General features: G+C 43.0%; 1 protein-coding gene across 6 annotated transcripts in view; it reads right to left on the bottom strand.

Moving 5' to 3' along the window:
• Positions 1-9,486: 9,486 nt before the first annotated feature.
• LOC140725244 (enhancer of rudimentary homolog) overlaps positions 9,487-25,743 on the bottom strand; it is a 100,010-nt gene continuing 83,753 nt past the window's right edge. For all 6 annotated transcript variants that reach the window (XM_073040443.1, XM_073040442.1, XM_073040441.1 and 3 more), the window contains one exon: positions 9,487-10,084. In XM_073040443.1, coding sequence (XP_072896544.1) covers positions 9,982-10,084 — 103 coding nt within the window. In that variant the 3' untranslated portion in view covers positions 9,487-9,981. The remainder of the gene's footprint in view (positions 10,085-25,743) is intronic.

Below are 25,743 nucleotides of genomic sequence, written 5' to 3'. Positions count from 1 at the left end.
TCATTATAAAGATTAAATTCTGACAGCTGAGGAACGCATGCAGCTGGGGCTTGTTCATTCAAACTTAAACTTGTTGATAGATACAGAATTGTACACAATGGAAGTGTTGGTTCTTTGAAATTCATCTGCTTTCTCCCCTATCATGTTTTAAATATTCCTCCTTTCAATAGTTATACAAATCTCTTTTGAAAGTTAGTGTTGAACCTATTTTGACCACCTGACAACTGTGTGTAAAATTTCCCCAAATCTGCTCTGTTGTTTTGGCCTCTGATCATTGGTTGTCCTACTATTGGAAACAGGTTCTTATCAAACAACTCTTACAAAAGGGATAACTTTTTAAAAATGGATTTTAAAAAAAGTTGATTAAAATATTTGGTGGTTAGTTTATTTCAGACAGTGCTGCTGTTGAATGGGAGAGGACAGGAGAGTAAATGGTAAATTCTGATCTACATTTTGCAGACAGGCCTCTTTGAATACATCGATGTTGTAAATTTGGTTCTGTACATGAACCTAGTTAGGTTAGGTTTGTCTAGGAAGCAATAACATTTTGCTTGTGAATTGTGCTCTCAGCCTTGATGGCTAAGACATCTTACTCATGGCTAAGGCATTGTTGAATCCTGGGATCCAGATCCACACTCAAACATATTCACAATTTCCAGTGTAGTTCAGAGTGACTGCTGTGCCACTAATGCTTTATGTCCCTGCTTATTACCCTCCAGCCTCTGCCTCCACCTGGCTCCATCTGCCCTTAATTTTCATTGCAACACACACTAAATGCTGGAGGAACACAGCAGGTCAGGCAGCATCTATGGAAATGAGTAAACAGTTAATGTTTTGGGTCCAGACCCTTCATGAGTCCTGATGAGTCTTGGCCAAAATGTTGATTGTTTACTCTTTTCCATAAATGCTGCCTGGCCTGCTAGTTCCTCCAGCATTGTGTGTGTTGCTCACAGTTTGAGCATCTGCAGATTTTCTCTTGCCTGTTCTTAATTTTCCTTGACTGCTTCCATCCATCAGCAACCTGCACCTGTCCCCCATCTCCACACCTCCCTCGACCAAAGATGGCTGCACCTTTCAGGCATCCTTCATCTACTTAACACCAACCAGCCTTTATCTTGGTATCCCCTCCCCTTTATACTGGCTGTTTACCCTCTCACTTTCAGTCCTGATGTGGCGTCTCAAGCTGAAGTGCTGACCTCATACCTGCTCCACCAATGCTACTTGGCTCTGAGTTCTTCCAACAGGGTGTTTGTTTCTCCAGATTCCAGCATCTGCAGTGTCTTATGTGCTGTCTCCAAACCAGTAATTCTTCAACTAAGCAACACACACAAAATGCTGGTGGAATGCAGCAGGTCAGACAGCATCTATAGAAAGGGTGACGAAGGGTCTTGGCCCGAAACGTCGATAGTGCTTCTTCCTAAGATGCTGCCTGACCTGCTGTGTTCCACCAGCATTTTGTGTATGTTGTTTGAATTTCCAGCATCTGCAGATTTCCTCGTGTTTAAATTCTTCAACTAATGTCACTACAAATCAGACATTAAGGCAGATGAACTGAGTGTTGGTTTGCTGATGTTGTTATTGCCAGACATGCCTGAAAGAAAGAGCAGGACCGGCAACACATTCCATGATTCAGAATCACTGGGAGTGACGGAGATGGAGATGTAATACCACCTCCTCTTTTACAATATTGATTAAGGAGTAACGTGCTAATGAGGGAAGATGCCCTTTAAAGGATCAGGTTGGGTTTATTGCCATAATCACGGGTGCAATGAAAAATGTACTTGCAGCAGCATCACAGGCACAGAGTTGTAGAGCCACATTAAAAATAAAAATATTATATGTAAATTGCACAACAACTGTACAAGAAATTACACAGTTGGAACAAGGAACAACTCCGTTGTAATACAAAATGGTCACAATGTTACTATCCTGAGGTAGTGATTGGGGTTGTGCAGCTCAGTTCTAGAATTGGATGGTTGAAGGGAAGCAGCTTTTCTTGAACCCAGTGGTGTGGGACTTAGGGCTTAAGTGCCCCCTGCCTAATGGTAGCCGTGCAAAGCCTGTATGGTGGAGATCTTTGATGATAGATATTGCTTTCCTGAGGCAAAGCCTCCTGTAGATACCACCAATGATGAGCAGGGATGTATTGACCAGAGCTGACTATTCTCTACAAATTTTTATGTTGCTGCACATTTGAATTGCTGTAGAGGACCATAATGCAAATAGTTGGGATACTTTGAACATCTGTAGAAGTTTGTTAAGAGTGTTCAGTGATAGGCTAAACATCCTTAACAGAGAGACTATGAATGCATCTATGTGTTGGGCCCAGGACAGGTAATTCAATATAAAGCTGCTGACCCACTGGTGCATGTTCCATCCTCCTTCCCCTTCCTGAAGTCGATGATCAGTTATTAAACTTTACTGATGTTGAGCAAGAGTTTTTTTTGAGACACCAGAGATTAAAAAAAGACATTAGCTTTATTTGACAGATACATCAAAACATTAAAAACTACAATGACCATGGATCAACCAACACAGCTGGAGGATTGTACTGGGGGCAGTCCACAAGCGTTGCCATGCTTACAGCACCAACATGGCAAGCCCACAACTCATACGTCTTTGGAATATGGGAGAAAACCCACGTGGTCACAAGGAGAATATACAAACTCCTCACAAACGCTTGAGAATCAAATCCTGCTTGGTGATCGCTGGTGCTGTAAAGTGATTGCACTAACCACTATGCCAGGTGAGCTTAGGAACAAAAGGGGGGGGGGGGGGTGGTTATCACTAAGCTGAGAGGCCTCCTCACAGTAATCGGGATAGAGGAGCTGGCAGAGGGTAAGAGTAAAAGGTTTAGAGTAGTAGAAGATTTCAACTTCTCTAAAATGAACACTGTTCAGTTCTGGTCGCCTCACTACAGGAAGGATGTGGAAGCCATAGAAAGGGTGCAGAGGAGATTTACAAAGATGTTGTCCGGATTGGGGAGCATGCCTTATGAGAATAGGCTGAGTGAACTTGGCCTTTTCTCCTTGGGAGCAATGGAGGATGAGAGGTGACCTGATAGAGGTTGATCGTGTGGATAGTCAGAGGCTTTTTTCCCAGGGCTGAAATTGCTAACACTAGAGGGCATAGTTTTAAGGTGCTTGGAAGTAGGTACAGAGGAGTTGTCGGGGTAAGTTTTTTACGCAGAGAGTGGTGAGTGCGTGGAATAGGCTGCTGGTGACAGTGGTGGAAGCGGATGCAATAGGGTCTTTTAAGAGACTCCTGGATAGGTACGCGGAGCTCAGAAAAATAGAGGGCTATGGGTAACTCCAGGTAATTTCTAAGGTGGGGACATGTTTGGCACAGCATTGTGGGCTGAAGGGCCTGTATTGTGCTGTAGGTTTTCTATGTTTCTATCCAAATGGGATTGCTTTAGTGTGAAAGATGGAGTAGGGTGGGGATTGTTGAGGCATTTAGAGAAGCAGCAGTACTGGACTTGGTCTTGTGAAATGTAACTGGATAAGTGGTGTGAGTGTCAACATTTTGTAGGTAGTGACCTTAATAAATTTCAAGATAGTTAAAGGAATTTTAGCTTAAGAAAGTTTTTCACACAGAGTGTGGTGGGTGCGTGAGATGAGATGCTAGAGGCAGGTACAACTGCAACATTTTACAAACATGGTTAAGAAAGGTTCAGATCAGGGGTTCTCAACCTGGGGTCCTCGGACCCCTTGAGTTAGTGCTAAGGGTCCATGGCATAAAAAAGTTTGGGAACAGAACCCCTGTTTAAGAGGAAATGAGTCAAACAAACGAGAATAACTCAGGAAGGCATCTTGGTCAGCAGGAACTGCTTCCATGTTCAATAATTTGATGACTGGTTGCTTTTCGTTCTCCCTCTGCCTCACTAAGGAAACAAGCCCAGCCTTTCCCATCTCTCCTCATAATTGAAATGGTCCCTTAACTAAGGATTCATTTAAGTTCAAGGTATCTCCTTTCTGAGCTCCCTAGCCAGAAAAGAACTAAAGAAAGGAATTAGAAAAGCCACGAGGGGCTATGAAAATCCTCGTCAAGTAGATTAGGGTGAATTCCAAGCCATTTTATACATACATCGAGTAAAAGGATAACTAGGGAGAGGGTGGGGCCACTCAACGATAAAGGGGGGAACATTCGCTTGGATGCAGAGGATGTGAGTGAGGTACTTAATGAGTATTTAATGTGAGTGAGGTACTTAATGAGTATTTTGCTTCAGTATTTATTAAGGAAAAGGTCATGGAGACCAGGAGACCAGTGCTGAGTGCATAAATACATTAGGGCATTTAGAGGTCAAGGAGGAGGAAGCGCTGGGCCTCCTAATGAGTATTAAGGCAGACAAGTCTCCAGGACCTGATGGGATTTACCCCAGGTTATTGAGGGAGGCAAGAGATAAAATTGCTGGGGCCTTGACCAGTATCTTCATGCCCTCGCTCAGCACAGGTGAAGTTCCAGAGGACTGGTGGCTGGCTAATGTTGTACCTCTATTTAAGAAGGGAACAATGGAAAACCCTGGGAACTATACACCAGTGAGTCTCATCAGTTGTAGGAAAATTGCTGGAAAAAATTCTTAGGGGTAAGATATATGAACGTTTGGAAACCCATGGCTTAATCAGGGAGAACAAGCACGGCTTTGTGCAGGGCAGGTTATGTCTTACCAAGACTGAGTTTTTTTGACAAGATGATGGAGCAGTATTGATGAAGGTAGGGCAGTGGATGTTATCTACATGGATTTTAGTAAAGCATTTGACAAAGGCTAATACAGAAGATTAAGATGGATGGGGTCTGTAGCGAATTGATTTTTTGGATTCAGAACCTGGTTTCCACATAGAAGACCACTTCTATAGTTGGTGGTTGTTATGGGGACCTTATCTCAGAAAGGTATATGTTATCACTGGAGACAGTCCAGAGGAGGTTCACAAGGATGATTCTGGGAATGAAGGGGTTAACATGTGAGAAGCATTTGGCAGCTTTGGGCCTGTACTCACTGGAACTTAGAAAAATGTGGGATGTGGGGGGGGGGGGGGGGGGGGATCTCATTGAAACCTACCAAATGTTGAAAGGACTAGATGATGTGGAGAGGATGTTTCCTATGGTGGGGTTGTCAATACTGGAAGGTACAGTCTCAAAATTGAGGGGCGACCCTTTAGAACAGAGGTAAGGAGTTATTTTTTAGCCAGAGAATAGTGAAGCTGTGGAACGTTCTGCTGCAGATAGCTGTGCAGGCCAAGACCATGGGTATATTTAAAGCGAAAATTGTTAAATTTCCTGATTGGTCAGGGTATCAAAGGTTATAGAAAAGGCAGCTGTATGGGGTTGAGTGGGATCAGCCATGATGGACTAGTGGAGCAGACTCAATGGGCTGAATTGTCGAATTCTGTTTCTATGTCTTACGATCTTATCTTCTTTACATCTACTCTATCAAGGCCTTTCAACATTTGATAGGCTTTAATGAGAACTCTTCTCATTCTTCTGAATTCCAGCGATGGTAGATTTCAGAGCCACTGGGTAGTAGTCATTAAGGCACACACCTCATGACTGGGTTAAAGAACCAGCAGAAATGGAGTCTGGTATTACTACTAATAGTGTTTATTAGTAAACTACATAATACAGTACTATAAAATGCAAATATATGAAACAGGTTAGCAATAATATATACAGAAGTGTGGAAATAGGAACCAAAACCAGGCTTTTTCAAACCTAGGGGTAAATGGATACAGTCTTATGATATGATGAAGAAAGTTCAGTTCAGGTCGAGGTAGTTATTTGAGGAACGTTGGAGAGAGAGAGAGAGAGAGAGAGAGAGAGAGAGAGAGAGAGAGAGGGGTGATGCTGATGCCGTTGATCTTCCCGTTGTCTTCCGAAGTCCTGTTGTGGTCACCGACTATGACCATAATACATACGACCGTTCTTCAGTGGTGGAACTAACACCCAGGCAAGGGAGGACACACAAATAGTTCCCCACTGGTCGCACCTTTTCACACTGTGAACCACTGATCAATTTTCCCTGAATTGATCCTCCAAAACCCCACCTTCACGTGGGTGCACAAAGCTCGTTCAGTGTCCCATGGTGTGTCTGTTCTGTGTCCCAGCGGACCTCCTTTTTATCACCATATGCTGGATACCGGCTGTCCATCAATCGGCTCCTCCCTGCTCTTTTTATAGGAATCTTAACAAGCAGGCAAAGTTTACCTTTGTTTCTCCTTGGAGAAAGGTAAACAATCAGCCGAGGAAACATAACATTAAATCTTGTCTCTCTCTCTCTCATTTGCACTGGATGCCAGCCCACCCCCCCCACCCCTCTCTCTCTCAATAGCAGCACAATTCATAGGGTCAATTCTGGACCCTGTTCCAAATGCGGTTTGCCCATGACACTTGGATATTGGGATATTAATGGCTTTCTTAAAGCAGAAAGGACCCAGAGTCTGAAGTGGAGAGAGGTTAAAAATGTCTACAAATACTCCTGCAGCTCATCTGCACAGGATCTAAGTCCATAAGGGATACCATCCGGACATGAGGCTTTCTGTAGGTTTACCCTTCTGGACTGACTTTACATCCGCAATAATGACTATTGAATCAGATGTACTGGAGACTGTCAGGGTCTGTGGTGACATACACATTCCCTTCAGTTCAGAAAATGAACTGAAATGTACTGTTGTTGGTGATGCTGCCTGACTTCGTTTCATAACCTGTTCTAGTATGTAATGTAAGCTCTGCCATGGCTGGACTGGTACTGTCACTGGGAGCAACACAGAGATGACACCACTGTTGTGGGATGTATCAAAGGGGGTGATGAATCAGCATACAGGAGGAAGATGGAAAATAACAACCACCTCTCATTCAATGTCAACAAGACCAAATGGTAGTGGATTCAGCCCAGTACATCATGGGTAAAACTCTCCCAACCACTGAATGTATCTACATGAAACATTGCCATAGGTCCACACCGCCCAGGCCATGCTCTTTTCTTGCTGCTGCCGTCAGGCCTGAGGACTCACACCACCAGGTTCAAGAACAGTCACTACCCCTCAATCATCAGGCACTGAACAAAAGGGGATAACCACACTCACTTAAGGGTTCTTTTTATCTTGTTATCATGCTTGTTATTTATAGCTATCTATTTATATCTGCATTTGTAGTTTGTTATCCATCAATCCTGTGAAACACTCTGGTTTCCTTGGCTGTGTAAGACAATCTCTAGGGAATGCCATCTCCAGCCCTGCCAAATGTATGAGATTGAGGCTCAGGCACCCTCCCAACCCCATTTGTGTGGATGCTGTGAAATTCACCATCCTGTTACAAATTAATGCTAAAAAAAATTGACAATATACTGCATACAATTAAAGGAATTATATTTATGAATCTAACTCAAGGGTTACTAAAGAATAACAAAAAGGGCCCATTCTAAATAAACAGCAAACGTTGGAGCTCATCTTGAACTCCTCTGTCACTCACGCACTGGGCCCTCAGTCAACGTGAAAGCACACACCACTTTTGGAACGTTGCTCACAATCTACCTCAAACAGACGGGTCTCCCACCGGATCGTACGCTACGACCGGTTCTCCCCAGCGTCTTCCCTCTTCATCTCCCAATGAACAAAGGCCCAACCAACCTTATTGTCACTCACCAAAGAAAACCTCCCACTAATTGGATGGCACACATTCCTTATCTTCAACAATAACCCAAACAGGCTGAACATAGAACTCCCACAGAGCTGCTAAATGAAATACCTACAGCATAACATTTAAAGATGTGGACCAAGGCACTACACCTGTTTAGTTAACTGTTTTATAGATTTGTCCGCAGAAAAGGAATCTCAGGGTTGTATGTGGTGGCATGTATGTACTCTGATAATAAATTTTACTTTGAACTTTTAACAAACTGAGGCTTTTTAACCTTCTGCCTCATGCCCTATATTGACTCTGCAGAGCCTTATTCCTCTCCCTAACTGTGCAATTGATACCAATGATACAGTGGCCCTTGACTACTCACCCTCATCCTTAAGAATGTTCTTCAACTTCTCTGAGACATCCTCAAACTTGGTACTCTGAACTTAAAGTCTTTGCAACCACAGAATCTGCTGTCTGTCTCCCAAACTATTAGGTCTCCACCCTCCCTCTGTGCAACAGTTAGCTGTACTGCAGACTGGACTGCTGTGGTTGCTCTCCTCTGAAAGACCATCCCCCCCCCCCAACAGTTTCCAAAATGATACAGGATAAAAAATTATGAGCAACATTAATAGTAGAAAACATTTCACCATATCAGTGTCTAAAACTAGAAGGTACAGATTTTGGGTTGGAGAAGGAGGGGAGCTGAGGAGGAATTCTTTCACCCAGAGGGTGGTTAGGACTTTCTTCGAGGGTGAAGGCAGACTCTGATGACATTCAAGTATCTTCATGAGTACTTGAGTTGCAAAGGTATACAAGGCTACTGACTGGTAAATGGTAATCCTATAGATGAATACTTAATAGTCAACATGAACCTGATGGGAAAAGAGGAGCTGTATGACTCGGTGACCTGGTCATATCAGATTACTATTGGGTAACATTGGTAGGTCTGTGTCAGTTTGTGGTAATGAGTAGCGATGGATAACAGACTTACTAGCATCAGAGTTCCTTGTATCCAGTCGACTCAAATGTAGTCCTAATTCAACAATAAAAAAACAATAATTTTCACCACTCTGAGGAAAATCTCGGAGTGTTGTCCTGAATCCCAGGCATACCACCAAGATACAAGAAACATTAAGTACTGATACAAATCTGTGAGAGATTCACTGATTTAGTGAAAAGAGCTAGACTTTGAGAGCACAAGGAGAAGATTTGCTGCCAGCTTGGAGAAGCCCAGTAACTTTATATTATTCCTGATGGTTAATATAATTCAATTCAATTCAATACAAGCTAAGGTTTAAGGAAGGAATTCCCAAACTTGGGCCACATTAGCCAAAGGGAGGCTGCAGTAAATTGAATTCAAGAGGCCAAAACTGGAGGAGCACAGATTTTAGAGCAGAGGTTACAGTGGTAGGGAAAGGTCGGGTCACTCAAGAACTCAGAACTAAGTTGGAGAATTTTGAACCAAAAAATGTTGCTTAACCAAGAGCTGCTTTGAGCAAAGGGGATAATGGGTAATTGGGGCTCAGTGTGGAAGTGGCTTGCTGAGCTTTAAGAAAGTGAAGCAATGTCTGTTCTAGGCCCTTCTCCCTCAACCACATTTCATCCACAATTGAAGCAAACTGAAAAAGTTCTCCAAAAGTTACTCAAGCACCAACCTGCGGGAGAAAGAGGCACAAAAGGCATAGGAGATACAAGAGTCTACAGGTGCTGGAGTCTAGAGCAACACACAATCTGTTGGAGTGCAGCATTAGTTGGAGGAAAAGAATTAGCAATGTTTCCAGCTGAAAACCTGCATCAGGATTGTAACAGGAACCGGTGTAAGTATGGGATGTCACACACCACCAATTCAACAGAGTCAAAATGAAATTGAAGATACAACATCAAGTTTTATTGCTTAAAGATGACAAAAGTTGCATAAATTACACTACACAGCATACAGAACTCTTCAACCTACATTATTTCATGCACTTCTTCCAATATGCCACGGTGGAAATGTGAAATACGGGGATTTGTGCTTTACTGTTAAAAAAAATAACACATCATGGACTGAAAACACAGTAGCATTAAGTTCTATGATGAGGCGTCCAAAACGGTCGTTGAGGTATCCACTAACTAATCTTGGAGAAAAACATATGCTGCTTGCAATGGTCACCGATGAAAATTCAAAACTGCTTAAAACCACTAATGTCTACTGCAAGTCAGTACAAAAGAAGGTTTTTATTCACCAAAGGCATATTGTGATGCAGTGTAGCACTATTCAATCTCCTGTAGAGTGAGGGTTCTTGGCTATGCATGTATTTGAGATGTGCCTTCCATATAATAAGCTGCACAGGCTTATTTGGACACAGGGTGGGGCTCCACTTACTTTCCTGATTGCTGGGCTTGTCTCCGCAGCAGGACATAGATTTTCTCCTTGATCCAGTCCTTGTTGTAGGGTTGGTATGTCTGAGTATCTGCTCGATATCTACAGGTCAGGGGTAGTGCAGGGTCAATTGAAAACAAGAACAAAATAGATTTCACTAATATTTTGTGTCAATGAAGTTTCAAGTTGTACATGAAATGATAAAGATCTATCTATTGTCATGGAAATAACGAACAATGGTAGGCCAAAGAGTCAGTTCCTGTGCCGTATAATAGTACCATAAGCCGAATCAGGCCACTGTGACTCACAGAGTCTGTTTGCAATTCAATCATGATTTTTTAAACCTCATCTTCCCGCCTTCTTCCAGTTGCTCTTAACCCATTTGCCAATCAACCAATTTATAATCTCTACTTTTTTGACCTCCATAGACCTCTGTGGCAATGAATTTTAGATTCACCACCTTCTGGCTGTAGAAATTCTTTATCTCAGCTTTACTGAGGCTGCGCCCTTGGATCCTAGACTCTCCTACTAAAGAACATAGAATAGTACAGCACAGGAACAGGCCTTTCAGCCCACAAAGTTCTACTGAACCAATTAATCAAATAGCCAACTAAACAAATCCCCACTGCCTACACAATGCCCATATCCTTTCATTTTCTTCTCATTCACGCATCTATCTAAATGTCTTTTAAAAGTCCTAAATGGATCTGCCTCTACACTACTCCAGGCACCCATCACTCTCTGTGCAAAAAAAACTTGCCTCTCACATCTTCTTTTAACTTACCCCTCTCACCTTAAATGCATTACCTGTAGTTTTAGCCGTTTCAACCCTGAGAAACCGATATTCTCTGTCTACTCTATTTATGCTTCTCATAATCTTATAAACCCCTATCAGCCCCCACCACTCCAGAAAAAACAACACAACTTTGTCCAACTTCTTGTTGTAGCACATGCCCTCTAATCCAGGTAGCATCCTGTTAAACCTCTTCTGCACCTTCTACAAAACCTTGACATCCAATGAGATGACCAGAGCTGTAAGCAATATTCTAGAAGCGGCCTAACTAGAGTTTTAAAAAGCAGTGAGATAACCTTTTGACCTCAATGCCTTGACTAATAAAGACAAGCATGCCATAGGTCTTCTTAACCACCCTATCAACCTGCGGAGCCACTTTCAGGAAGCTGTGAACTTGGACCCCAGGATCTCTCTGCTCATCAACACTGTTAAGCTCTTGCCCTGAACACTGTACTGTCTCTTTACATTTAACCTACCAAGGTGCAACACTTCACATTTGACTAGGTTAATGGAAGCAGTCTCACAACGTCTACTCTATTCAGGCCTTTCAGTAACTGGTAGATTCAATGAGTTTCTCCCTTAGGGATACTGTAAGGTTTATATAGAAGAAAACATTGGTGTGACACATTTGGACTTAAGTGTGCAGTTCCACTCCACAACAGAGGAAGGAAAATTCAATTAAAGAGAGGCTGCCCTACTTTCAGATGACCTCGGCTTAAGTGCATAAGGTTTGAGAGGAACAAGCGCCTTCAGAGCCCTGGCTTCCAAAACTCCATCAAAAAGATTTTCCTCTTTGCAAATCTTCAGCCCATTGAGAGGATGCCATGATTTGTCAACGACTGTAACTGTGATTGCAAGAACAGCTAAGGTGAACTTTTGGCCTTAGTCTGTGACTTTCTGTAAAATTACGGATTCAAAGAGTTATATAGCACGGATACAGGCACTTGAGCCCACAATGACCAAGATAACCAAGCTAGTCCATTTTGCCTGTGTTTGCCCCAGCTCTGCAGCTTCCCTAATTCATATGGTCCTCAGCAACCCGTGTGGAAAAACCTGCCCTCACATCCAATCTTATATCTGAGCTCTCTAGCTTTAGATTTCCCTACTCTGGAAAACTCCCACCTTACCTATGCTGCTCATGATCTTACAAATTGTACCTCTATGAGTTCATCCCTCAGACTCCTGTGCTCTAGGGAGAAAAGACCCAAGCCTATCCGGGCTCTCACTAAAACTTACGCACTCCAGTCTCAGTAACATCCTTGTGATTTTTTTTCTGTACCCTTCCCAGCTTCTACAAACCAACAGAGCATCATTCAATGATGAGTGTGTGATTATAATGTAAATGAAGATCACAGAAAGAAGTTAAAACAATGGGTGGCTTTAACTTCCTTAATACTGACGAGGACTCCCTTGTGCCAGGGCTTATATGGAGCAGAATTTGTCTGGTTCATGCGTTGATTGTCCTGACATGTCTCATCCCCTTACTCCTCGGTGGTGGTAGCTGACTTGACATTTGAGTACGGTAGTTTAACGTCTGACAGCATTCTAAACTACAGGACAGTTAAGAATCAGCTACATTGACGTAAGATGGGATTCATGTGGACTGGTAAGGTACAAGCTGTAAACAGCAAATTTCTCCAATTACTTTGAATGTGAAACTTACATTTGAAGTTTATCTCCTGAACATGTATACAATCACCAAGTCCTTCAAATCAGCAGAGGAAATCATATCTACAAGTGTGTGAGTAAGGTCTATTAAGTCATCGTGGACAGATATAAAATACTTTCATATAATTGGCTGGAAGTTTAGAAAATATACTTCACCAAAATGATTTAGAAAAAAAGGAACATTAGGAAAACTCTCCTCACAGAAGCCAAGTAGATTTATGTAATTTATTTTACTGACTGCAGCCAGCCAGTGAGGAATGGGAAGGGCAGGCTTGGAAAAGGAAACAACAGCAAAGCAAATGTTTATAGGAAACAAGCCAATTCAAGAAACACATGCAACTAATTATTGCATAGACATTTATATAGCAACTTTCACAACATCTGAACACATTTTGTAAATTCTCATAAGCAGCTTTTTGAAAATGTTTTGAAATATTAGTGCTTTTGATGGTGAAATATTTATCAGGACATCAATGAATTCCCTTCTTTTCTGAATACCACGATAGGATCCATTTGGTACAAATAAAGTGAATACAGGCAGTAGTTTGACATGGCATCCCACAGATAAAACATTCTTGTTTAACTTAGGTTTTTCTTGTAATTGCTGCTTATCTGATGATATGTGCCTGTGATATTGCCACAAGTAAGTTTTTCACTAACCATATGCACACATGTACTTGTCCACATCAATAAATTCGACTTCGACTTGCGGGCATTGCTGGGAACTTTGCTCCTGGTTAGGAGCTCCTAGTACTGAAGTGAGGTTTGAGCTCACAACCGACTCGGACAAAGATGCCTCCGAGCTATTGAAGTCAATGAATGCAGTAACTCAATACACACTGGAGCCTTTACTCCGAACTTGTTACTCATATTTGGAATGCATCATTATTCTCATTATAAAGACTGGCATCTACTCCCCATCTTTTGTTGCCCTTAAGTTGGTAGACAGGCTGAAGAAAAAGTTCTCCCAGAGCCATTACAATGGAAGTAGGCAAAATTAGCAATCAAAATGCCTATCCAGAAAATCTAGGGTTGAACTGTACCTGGCTATGAGGATGTGATGATAATTCAGCAGTGCTGGATGATCAATCCTCTTCCCATACTCTGCCCTTTTCTACTTCATTGACACGATGAATTGTACAAGTTGTATGGAAGATGGCTGCTGTAACAACTGTTGGCAGCTCTGGCATTTGGTGATGGGGAGGCCAAAATTAGGTTGAGCAGATGCAAGCTATTTTACGAGAGGGAGATGAGCAGCAGCCATGCGTTCGCTGGGCCTTGTGTTTGAGCAGTCACACCATACAACTTTGGGATCTCCCTGGTCCACTGTGGTCAGGCTCAAGATCCTGCTATCAGCAGCCATGCGTTCGCTGGGCCTTGTGTTTGAGCAGTCACACCATACAACTTTGGGATCTCCCTGGTCCACTGTGGTCAGGCTCAAGATCCTGCTATCAGCAGCCATGCGTTCGCTGGGCCTTGTGTTTGAGCAGTCACACCATACAACTTTGGGATCTCCCTGGTCCACTGTGGTCAGGCTCAAGATCCTGCTATCAGCAGCCATGCGTTCGCTGGGCCTTGTGTTTGAGCAGTCACACCATACAACTTTGGGATCTCCCTGGTCCACTGTGGTCAGGCTCAAGATCCTGCTATCAGCAGCCATGCGTTCGCTGGGCCTTGTGTTTGAGCAGTCACACCATACAACTTTGGGATCTCCCTGGTCCACTGTGGTCAGGCTCAAGATCCTGCTATCAGCAGCCATGCGTTCGCTGGGCCTTGTGTTTGAGCAGTCACACCATACAACTTTGGGATCTCCCTGGTCCACTGTGGTCAGGCTCAAGATCCTGCTATCAGCAGCCATGCGTTCGCTGGGCCTTGTGTTTGAGCAGTCACACCATACAACTTTGGGATCTCCCTGGTCCACTGTGGTCAGGCTCAAGATCCTGCTATCAGCAGCCATGCGTTCGCTAGGCCTTGTGTTTGAGCAGTCACACCATACAACTTTGGGATCTCCCTGGTCCACTGTGGTCAGGCTCAAGATCCTGCTATCAGCAGATGACTGGGAACTGACTACATTCTTGCAGTTATAAAAAATTTCAATCACAACTGTATTCCAACTTGGAAGCAGCCTCCAACTTTTCCACTCCTATTTTGTTAATTCAGTTGCCTTACTGCAGAAACTATGAAGTGTCAGTTCATTGGATTAATGCCAATCAGGATTAGACTGAAGTCATCTGCAGATTTCCATAACGAAAATGGGAAACTATACACTTTGATTTCCCAATGGATTCTGAGGGAAAAAAATAAAAGCTGGTCTTAATCATCCAAAGAAATGGGCTGCATCCCAATCATGGACTCATAGAAAAGTACAGCACAGAAACAAGTTATTCAGTTCATCTACTTCGTGCCAAACCATTTAAACTGCCTACTCCTATCGACCAGGAACCGGACGATAGCCCTCCATACCCCTACCATCCATGTACCTATCCAAACTTTGCTTAAACTTTGAAATCGAGCGCACATGCACCACTTGTGTTAGAACAGTACAGTACAGTAACAGGCCACTCGGTACACAATGTGCCACACCAGGTAAAAAGCAAATCAAAAATACCCAAACGCTAATCCTTCTGACCTACACAATGTTTTCCTCACATCCATGTGCCTATCTAAAATGTCTCTTAAAAGCCTCTATTATATTTGCCTCCACCATCATACCAGGCATCCACCACTGAGTAAAAAAAACTTACCCCTCATATCCCCTTTGAACCTACCCCCCTCTCACCTTCAATACATGCCTTCTGGTGTTAACCATTTCAACCCTGTCTACTCTATCTATGCCTCTCATAATCCTGCAAATCTCCATTAGATCTTCCCACAGCCTCCGCTGCTCCAGAGAAAACAACCCGAGTTATCCAGCCTCTCATGATAGGACATGCCTCTACACACTATCGCAACTTTCTGTGTGAAGAAGTTTCCATCATCTTCCCCTAAACTTTCTACCTTTTACTCTTAAACTTTAGTTGTAGTCCCACTCAAATTCAGTGGCAAAAGCTTGCTTGTATTTACCCTATCCATACCCCTTATAATTTTGTATATCTCTATCAAATCTCCCCTCAATCTTCTACGTTCCAAGGAATAAAGTCCTAACCTGTTCAATCTTGCCTTATAACTGGTTCTGCAGTCCTGGTAACCTCCTTGCAAATTTTCTCTGTAGTCTTTCAAACTTATTTACATCTTTCTTGCAGGTAGGTGGCCAAAACTGCACACAATACTCCAAATTAGGCCTCACCAACGTCTTATATAACTCAAAATAACATCCCATCTCCTGTACTCAATACTTTATGAAGGCCAATGTGCCAGAAGCTTTCTTTCTGACCCTATCTATCTGTCCTGCCACTTTCAATGAATTATTGACAACAGCTGCGAACAGTTTTTATTGCAACCGCCTTTCATACAACTTCCACAATTCAGCATGTCAATGAAGTAGAAAGATGCAGAGAATGGAAAGAGGACTGATCATCTAACACTGCTAAATTTTCAGATTCCTTTGTTCCACCACCATACTCCTCTACCCCTACCATTCACTATGTTAAACCAACCGTGACTGGTCCTATCAAAGGGCAACACCTCGCAGTTGTCTCCATTAAATTCCATCCACCATTTTCCAGCTGGTCAGATCCCACTGCAAGCTGTGATAGTTTTTCTTGCTGTCCACTGCACCTCCAACCTTGGTGTCATCCCCAAATTTGTTAATCACATCATCGTCCAGATCATTGATATGAACCTTCTTGACCAACCTCCCATGCGGGACCTTGTCAAATGCCTTTAGCAAGTCCACATAGACAACATCTACCGTCTTGTCTTCATCACTTGTTTTGGTCATTTCCTTGAAAAAAAACTCTTATAAGATTCATTAGACATGACCTACCACACACAAAGGCATGCTAACTATCCCCAATCAGTCCACGTCTATCCGAATACTCATATATTCATCGGATCCCTTAGTATACCCTCCAATAACTTTCCAACTACTTTTGTCAGGCTCACAGGCCTATAATTTCCTGGTTTATTTTTAAATCCTTTCTTAAACAGCGAAATAACATTAGCTATCCTCCAATCCTCTGGTACCACAACAGTCATTAAAGATAGATAGATAGATAGATAGATACTTTATTCATCCCCATGGGGAAATTCAACTTTTTTCCAATGTCCCATACACTTGTTGTAGCAAAACTAATTACATACAATACTTAACTCAGTAAAAAATATGATATGCATCTAAATCACCATCTCAAAAAGCATTAATAATAGCTTTTAAAAAGTTCTTAAGTCCTGGCGGTAGAATTGTAAAGCCTAATGGCATTGGGGAGTATTGACCTCTTCATCCTGTCTGAGGAGCATTGCATCGATAGTAACCTGTCACTGAAACTGCTTCTCTGTCTCTGGATGGTGCTATGTAGAGGATGTTCAGAGTTATCCATAATTGACCGTAGCCTACTCAGCGCCCTTCGCTCAGCTACCGATGTTAAACTCTAGGGCCCCTTCAATTTCTGCACTTGCCTCCCACAGGGTACAAGGCAACACCTGGTCAGGCCCTGGAGATTTATTCATCCTATCAGGGGCCTATCAAGAGATATTTAAATCATCTTTAACAATAGACATTGGACAAAGTACTTCATGGCAGGTTGGTAAAGGTTTAGTTGCTTGGCATTTAAGATGAGGTAGAAAATTGGGTTAGATATTGGCATTGTGGGAAAAGTCTGAGAGTGGTAGTAGAGGGTTGCCTCTCTGACTGGAGGTCTGTGACCAGTGGAATGCTGCAAGGATCCATGTTGGGTCAGTTGTTGTTTGTCATCTATAATCAACAATCTGGATGATAATGTGGTTAATTGGTTCAGCAAATTTGAGGATGACACCAAGATTGAGGGTGTAGTGCACACCAAGGAGGGCTTGCAGAGGGATCTAGGTCAGCTGGAAAAATGGGCTGAAAAATGGCAAATGAATTTAATACAGACAAGTTGGAGGTGTTGCATTTCGGTAGGACCAACTAGGGTAGATCTTACACAGTAAACAGTAGGGCACTAAGGAGTGTAGTGGAACAAAGGGATGTGGGAATATATACACATCCATAATTTGAAACTAGTGTCACAGATAGATAGGGTCGTAAAGAAAGCTTCTGGCACATTGGCCTTCGTAAATCAAAGAAATGAGTACATTAGATGGGATGTTATGTTGCAGTTGTACAAGACACTGGTGAGGCCTAAGTTGGAGAATTGTGTGCAGTTTTGGTTACCTATACCTACAGGATAAGGTTGAAAGAGTACAGAGGAAAATTTACAAGAACAATCTGACTGATAAGGAAAGATTGAATAGGTTAGGACTTTATTCCTTAGAATGTAGAATACTGAGAAGACATTATGAGGGATATAGATAGGGTAAATACAAGCATTGAGGTTGATGGGACTGCAAACTGAGGTCATGGGTTCAGGGTGAAAGGGGAAAAGTCTAAAGGGAACATGAGGTGAAACTTATTCACTCAAAAAAGGTCAGGAGAGCGTGAAATGAGCTGCCAGTGCAAGTGGTGCATGCAAATTCGATTTCAACGGTTAAACGAAGTTTGGATAGCTACATGGATTGTAGGGGTATGGGGGGCTATGGTCCTGGTGTAGGTCAATGGGAGTAGGCTGTTTAAATGTTTTTGGCATGGACTAGATGCCAAAGGGCCTGTTTCGCTGTGCTGTACTTTTCAATGACTATGACCTCCTCCTCTGTAATCCAAATAGGGTCAATGTCTTTGCTGCTGCTTTGTCTCACTTGACTCCGTGTTCGTCTCCTGAGTAAATAAAACTGCAAAAAATCCAAATGCAAAGGGTCCGAAGGAATCTGTAATCTGTAACCTCCTCTGTAATCTGTATAGGGTCCACAAGATCAATGCTGCTTTGCCCAACTTCTATAGACTGTGTTCCTCTCCTGAGTAAAAATACAGATGCAAAAAATCCATTTAAGATCTCCCCCATCTCTTTTGGCTCCACACACTGAGTACCATTCTGATCTTCCAGAGGACTAATTTTGTTCCTTGCAATCCTTTTGATCTTAACCTATCTGTGGAAGCCCTTAGGATTCTCCTTCACCTTGTCTGCTAGGGCAACCTCATGCCTTCTTTTAGACCTCCTGATTTCTTTCATAAGTGTTCTCTTGCATTTCTTATACTCCATAAGTATCTTATTTGTTCTACCTACCTATACCTGCAATGCATCTCCATTTTTTCCTTAACCAGGGCTCATTATCTCTTGAAAACCAAGGTTCCTTAAACCTGTTATCTTTACCTTTTATTCTGATAGGCACATTCAAACTTTATCCCCTCTTCCAAGGGGTTCTCTCCCTCCTCTTACATATCCACCACCAAGGACCCTGTTTCATTAAATAAGACACCTGGTTAGGCAACTACTGCAGAATGTAGAATGTGAATCTCATCTTCAAATACCTATAAAATTCTCCATTTGCTGTAACTTGGTATAGCCCTCTCTGCATCTTTGAGCTTGAAACTTGAGTCTCCTTCTTACATCAGGAGAAAATGACCATTCAACTACCCATCTACAGTATATAGATGATTGTCCCCTGGAAAGTAGGTGTAGATTAAAGTGAAGTTGGAAGGACTCCTTGGGAAAGTGCCATTAATGGATGGACCAAGCATCACTATCAGTCCATTAAGCTGTGCCCTTTTGGAAACCACTAATGCTGGCAAGTAAGTATTCACATTCTTATTAGCTGGTATCTTAACAAGTTGGGTAGGGGATTGAGAAATAGCAAATTAAGTTTAATTGGGGCAAATGCGAGGGGCTGCATTTTTTTTTAAGAGAAATCAGATTTTCACAATCAACAGTAGAGCATCAGAGTGGAGAACAAAGGGTCCTTGGGATTCAAAGACAAAGTTCCCTGAAGTGACATCACAGGTAGACAGAATGGTGAAGGTAGTTTTGGCATGCTGGCCTACGTCAGACAGGGTACTACTTGCATTCATACCAGACAGTGGTGAGGCTGAATTTAGAAGATGAGACCATAAGATATAGGACCAGAATTAGGCCATTTGGCTCATTGTGTCTGCTCCACCATTTTATCATGGCTGATCCATTTTTCCTCTAAGTCCCAGTCTCCTGCCTTCTCCTCATATCCCTTCAGGTCCTGACTAATCAAGAATCTATCAACCTTTGCCTTAAATATTTGTAAAGATTTGGTCTCCACAGCCCCCTGTGGCAACAAATTCCACAGAATCACCACTCTCTGGCTAAATAAATTCCTCCTCATCTTCATTCTAAAAGGATGCCCCTCTGTTCTGAGGCAGTGTCCTTTGGTCCCAGACTCTCCCACTATAGGAAACATCCTCTCCACATCCACTCTATCAAGACCTTTCATCATTTGATAAGTTTCAATTAGGTCACCCCTCATTTTTCTGAATTCCAGTGAATACAGGCCGAGAGCCAAACACTCTTCATAATACAAGCCATTCAATCCTGGAATCATTTTTGTCTGAACTCTCTCAAGTGTCAGCACATCCTTGCTGAGATGAGGGGCCCATAAGTGCTCACAATATTCCAAGTGAGGCCTCACCACTAAAGTCTGAACATTACATCCTTACTTTTATATTCTAGTCCCTCGAAATGAATGCTAACAATGCATTTACCTTCCTCAACACAGACTCAACCTACAAATTAATCTTCAGGGAATCCTGCACAAGGACTCCCAAGTCCCTTTACAGCTCAGTTTTTTTTTTGAATTTTCTCTCCATTTAGAAAATAGTCTACCCTTTTATTTCTTCTACCAAAACACATGATCATACACTTCTCAATACTATGTTCCATCTGCCACTTCTTTGCCCATTCTCCTAATCTGCCCAAGTCCTTCTGTAGCCTATTTCCTCAAAACTACCTGCCTCTCCACCTATTTTCATATTGTTCTCAAACTTTGCAACACCTTTCAGTCAAGATGGCGCCTGCATACACTATTCCTTCATGTCAACATCTTCTGTATAGAACATGATACCATAAATTACAGTGGGGAGATCGCTCTGCTCTAGAGTGGAGAGACTGCCTTTGTAATTGCTGGAGAGATCGCTCTGCTCCAGAGTGGGGAGATCGCTCTGCTCCAGAATGGAGAGACTGCCTTTGTAATTGCTGGTGAGATCGCTCTGCTCCAGAGTGGGGAGATCGCTCTGCTCCAGAGTGGGGAGATCGCTCTGCTCCAGAGTGGGGAGATCGCTCTGCTCCAGAGTGGGGAGATCGCTCTGCTCCAGAGTGGAGAGACTGCCTTTGTAATTGCTGGTGATATCGCTCTGCTCCAGAGTGGGGAGATCGCTCTGCTCCAGAGTGGAGAGACTGCCTTTGTAATTGCTGGAGAGATCGCTCTGCTCCAGAGTGGAGAGACTGCCTTTGTAATTACTGGAGAGATCGCTCTGCTCCAGAGTGGGGAGACTGACTTTTGATCACTGGTGAGTTCGCTCTGCTCCAGAGTGGGGAGATCGCTCTGCTCCAGAGTGGAGAGACTGCCTTTGTAATTGCTGGAGAGATCACTCTGCTCCAGAGTGGAGAGACTGCCTTTGTAATTACTGGAGAGATCACTCTACTCCAGAGTGGGGAGACTGACTTTTGATCACTGGTGAGTTCGCTCTGCTCCAGAGTGGGGAGATCGCTCTGCTCCAGAGTGGAGAGACTGCCTTTGTAATTGCTGGAGAGATCGCTCTGCTCCAGAGTGGGGAGACTGCCTTTGTAATTGCTGGTGAGATCGCTCTGCTCCAGAGTGGGGAGATCGCTCTGCTCCAGAGTGGGGAGATCGCTCTGCTCCAGAGTGGGGAGATCGCTCTGCTCCAGAGTGGGGAGACTGCCTTTTGATCACTGGTGAGATCGCTCTGCTAGAGAGGGAAAACATTACCCAGGCTTTCTATGTTTTGGATATGGACTTGGACTATGGACTTCTTTTTCAGTCTCATAGTTTTTCATATTCTGTGTTTTTTTACCTGATCTTTCTTGTTTTTTCTGTGCAGAGGAAGGGGATTTTGGGGTCAATGATCCTGTTCCATTTCATTCATTTTTTTGTGTGGGGAGGAGGGATTTGGGGGTTCTTTCTCGGTTTCGTGGCTATCTGGAGAAGAAGAATTTCAGAATTGTTTGGTTGGCATCCATCAGTCTCAAAGGACAATGTGTGATGATCACCATCACCACAAGCCTGGGCAGAAGGTATGGCGATCCTGAGATGCCCAGTTGTCAAGATCCTCCTCGCAGCCTCACCAGTGTACGTTTGGCACTAGCTTGGCTGCACAAGCTGCCGGAAGGATGTTCAATGACGTCCATCCCCCTTAGGGGCTCCACTCTGGATTTGCTGTCTGGGTTTACTCCAGTAGCCTTCGTCTCTCCCGAGGCTGCTCACAATGCAGTGTGGCTATTTACTCATAGCTGGGAATCTGGTTCATGAGCACCAGGGTGTGTCCACACACTAGTGGACCTGCATGCTACATGTGCAGGAGCCAGACCTCCTCCCCATCCTCTGTATTTCAGCCTGAGTCCAAAAGGAGTTCAGTTTCTATGTGTCGCCAGCAAGGAGGCAGTACATGAGGCTTGCTGTTGGATCAATTCCATCATCCAAGTTATTGACACAACGTAAAAAAAAATTGGTTCCAATACAGAAATCATGTTGTCTATGGCCTCTTTTATCATGTGTCTCCAAGTACCCCAAAACCACATCCTTAACAATTGATTCCAACATCTTCCCAGCCACTGACGATAGACTAACTGGCTTATAATTTCCTTTTTTCAGCCTCTCTCCATTTGTGAAGAGTGGAATGATATATGCAATTTTCCAGTCTTCTGTGCCCATTCCAGAATCTAATGATTCTTTAAAGATCATTACTAATGCCTCCACAATCTCTTCAGCCACCTCTTTCGGAATCTTGGGGTGTGAACTATCCTGGTGATTTATCTACATTCACACCTTTCAGGTTTCCAAGAACTTTCTCTCTAGTAATGGCAACTTCACACACTTCTGATCCCTGACACTCTGGAACTTCTGCCATAGTGCTAGAGTCTTCCACAGTGAAGACTGATGTAAAATACTTATTCAGTTTGTCTGCAGTTTTCTCTTCCCCATTACTACCTCTCCAGCATTGTTTTCTATCAGTCCAATATTGACTCTCGCCTCCCCGTTACACTTTATGTATCTGAAGAAACTTTTGGTATCCTCGTTAACATTATTGGCTAACTTACTTTCGTATTCCATCTTTACCATCTTAATGACTTTTTTTTAGTTGCCTTTTGTTGGTTTTTAAAAGCTTCCCAATCCTCTAACTTCCCACTAATCTTTGTTCTACTATATATCCTCTCTTTGGCTTTTATGTTGGTTTTGACTTCTCTTGTTAGCCACGGTTGTGCTATCTTGCCTTCAGAAAAATTCTTTCTTTTTGGGATGTATATATCCCTGTACCTTCCGAATTGCTTCCAGAAATTTCATAGAAACATAAACAACCTACAGCACAATACAGGCCACACGAGTGAATCTGCAGATGCTGGAAATAAATAAAAACGCAAAATGCTGGCAGAACTCAGCAGGCCAGACAGCATCTACGGGAGGAGGTAGTGACGACGTTTTGGGCCGAATACAGGCTCTTTGGCCCACAATGCTGTGTCGAACATGTACTTACTTTAGAAATTACCTAGGGTTACCCACAGCCCTCTATTTTTCAAAGCTTCATGTATCTATCCAGGAGTTTCTTAAAAGGCACTATTGTATTCATCTCCACCACAGTCGCTGGCAGACCATTCCACACACTCACCACTCTCTGCATAAAAAACTTACCACTGATAACCCCTCTGTACCTCCTTCCAAGCACCTTAAAACTGTGCCCTCTTGTGTTAGCCATTTCCCTGGGGAAAAAGCCTCTGGCTATCCACACAACCAATTTCCCTCATCATCTTACACATCTCTGTCAGGTCACCTCTCATCCTCCATTGCTCTAAGGAGAAAAGGCCGAGTTCACTCAACTTATTCTCGTAAGGCATGCTCCCCAATCCAGGCCACATCCTTGTAAATCTCTATAGTTTCCACATCCTTCCTGCAGTGAGGTGACCAGAACTGAGCACAGTACTCCAAATTTGGTCTGCCCAGGGTTCTATATAGGTGTAACATTACCTCTCAGCTCTTGAACTCAGTCCCACGATTGATGAAGGCAAATACACCGTATACCTTCTTAACCACAGAGTCAAGCTGTGGAGCAGCGTTGAGTGTCCTATGGACTCGGACCCCAAGATCCCTCTGATCCTCCACTCAGCAGAGTCTTACCATTAATACTAAATTTTGCCATCATATTAGACCTACCAAAATGAACCACCTCACACTTATTCGGGTTGAACTCCATCTGCCACTTCTCAGCCCAGTTTTGGATCCTATCGATGTCCCGCTATAACCTCTGACAGCCCTCCACACTATACACACCCCCAAACTTTGTGTCATCAGTGAATTTACTAACCCATCCCTCCACTTCCTTATCCAGGTCATTTATAAAAATCACAAAGAGGAGGGGTCCCAGAACAGATCCCTGAGGCACCCCACTGGTCACCGACCTCCATGCAGAACATGACCCATCTACAACCACTCTTTGCCTTCTGTGGGCAAGCCAATTCTGGATCCACAAAGCAAGGTCCTCTTGGATCCCATGTCTCCTTACTTCCTCAATAAACCTTGCATGGGGTATCTTATCAAATGCCTTGCTGAAATCCACATACACTACATCTACTGCTTTACCTTCATCAATGTGTTTAATCATATCCCCAAAAAATTCAATCAGACTCATAAGGCATGACCTGCCTTTGACAAAGCCATGCTGACTATTCTTAATCATATTATGCCTCTCCAAATATTCATAAATCCTGCCTCTCAGGATCTTCTCCATCAACTTACCAACCACTGAAGTAAGACACATTGGTCTATAATTTCCTGGGCTATCTCTACTCCCTTTCTTGAATAAGGGAACAACATCTGCAACCCTCCAATCCTCTGGAACCTCTCCAGTTCCCATTGATGATGCAAAGATCATTGCCAGAGGCTCAGCAATCTCCTCCCTCACCTCCCAAAGTAGCCTGGGTATACCTCATCCAGTCCCAGTGACTCATCCAACTTGATGCTTTCCAAAAGCTCCAGCACATCCTCTTTCTGAATGTCTATATGCTCAAGTTTTTCAATCCACTGTAAGTCATCCCTACAAACGCCAAAGTCCTTTTCTGTAGTGAATACTGAAGCAAAATATTCATTAATTACCTCTGCTATCTCTTCCGGTTCCATACACATTTTTCCACTGTCACACTTGATTGGTCCTATTCTCTCACATCTTATCCTCTTGCTCTTCACGTAGAATGCCTTGGTGTTTTCCTTAATCCTGCTCGCCAAGGCCTTCTCATGGCCCCTTCTGGCTCTCCTAATTTCATTCTTAAGTTCCTTCTTGCTAGCCTTATGATCTTCTAGATCTCTATCATTACCTAGTTTTTTGAATCTATCGTAAGCTTTTCTTTTCTTCTTGACTAAATTTTTAACAGCCTTTGTACACCATGGTTCTTGTACCCTACCATTCTTTCCCTGTCTCATTGGAACGTACCTAAGCATAACACCACGCAAATGTTCCCTGAACATTTGCCACATTTCTGCCGTACATTTCCCTGAGAACATCTGTTCCCAATTTATTCTTCCAAGTTCCTACCTAATAGCTTTATATTTCCCCTTACTCCAGTTAAACGCTTTCCTAACTTGTCTGTTCCTATCCCTTTCCAATGTTATGGTAAAGGAGATGGAATTGTGATCACTATCTCCAAAATGCTCACCCACTGAGGCCTGACGCCTGACACCTGACCAGGTTCGTTTCCCATTGTTGCTCTATCATTATCCCTGTCAATGTTCTTTTCCAATAAATTTTGGTCAACTCCTCTCTCACACCTAATTCCCTTTACTCCACTATAATACTGATACATATGACTTCAGCTTCTCCTTCTCAACTTACAAGGTGATCAACTTTCCCTAAGGGTTCTTCTATCTTAAGCTCTCTAATCAATTTTGGTTCATTGCACAGCACCCACTGGAGAATAGCTGATCCTCTAGTGTTCTAAAAAGCCATCTCGTAGGCATTCCAGAAATTCTCTATCTTTGAATCCAGACCAACTTGATTTTCCCAATCTACCTACACGTTGAAATCCCCCATGACTATTGCCCTTTTAGCACGCATTTTCAATCTCCCATTGCAATTTGGAGACCACATCCTTACTACCCTTTG

The sequence above is a fragment of the Hemitrygon akajei genome, chromosome 3 (assembly GCF_048418815.1).
Source record: "Hemitrygon akajei chromosome 3, sHemAka1.3, whole genome shotgun sequence".
NCBI lineage: Eukaryota > Metazoa > Chordata > Chondrichthyes > Myliobatiformes > Dasyatidae > Hemitrygon > Hemitrygon akajei.
The sequence above is the reverse complement of the archived record's forward strand: the minus strand, read 5'-3'. Positions and strand labels throughout refer to the sequence as shown.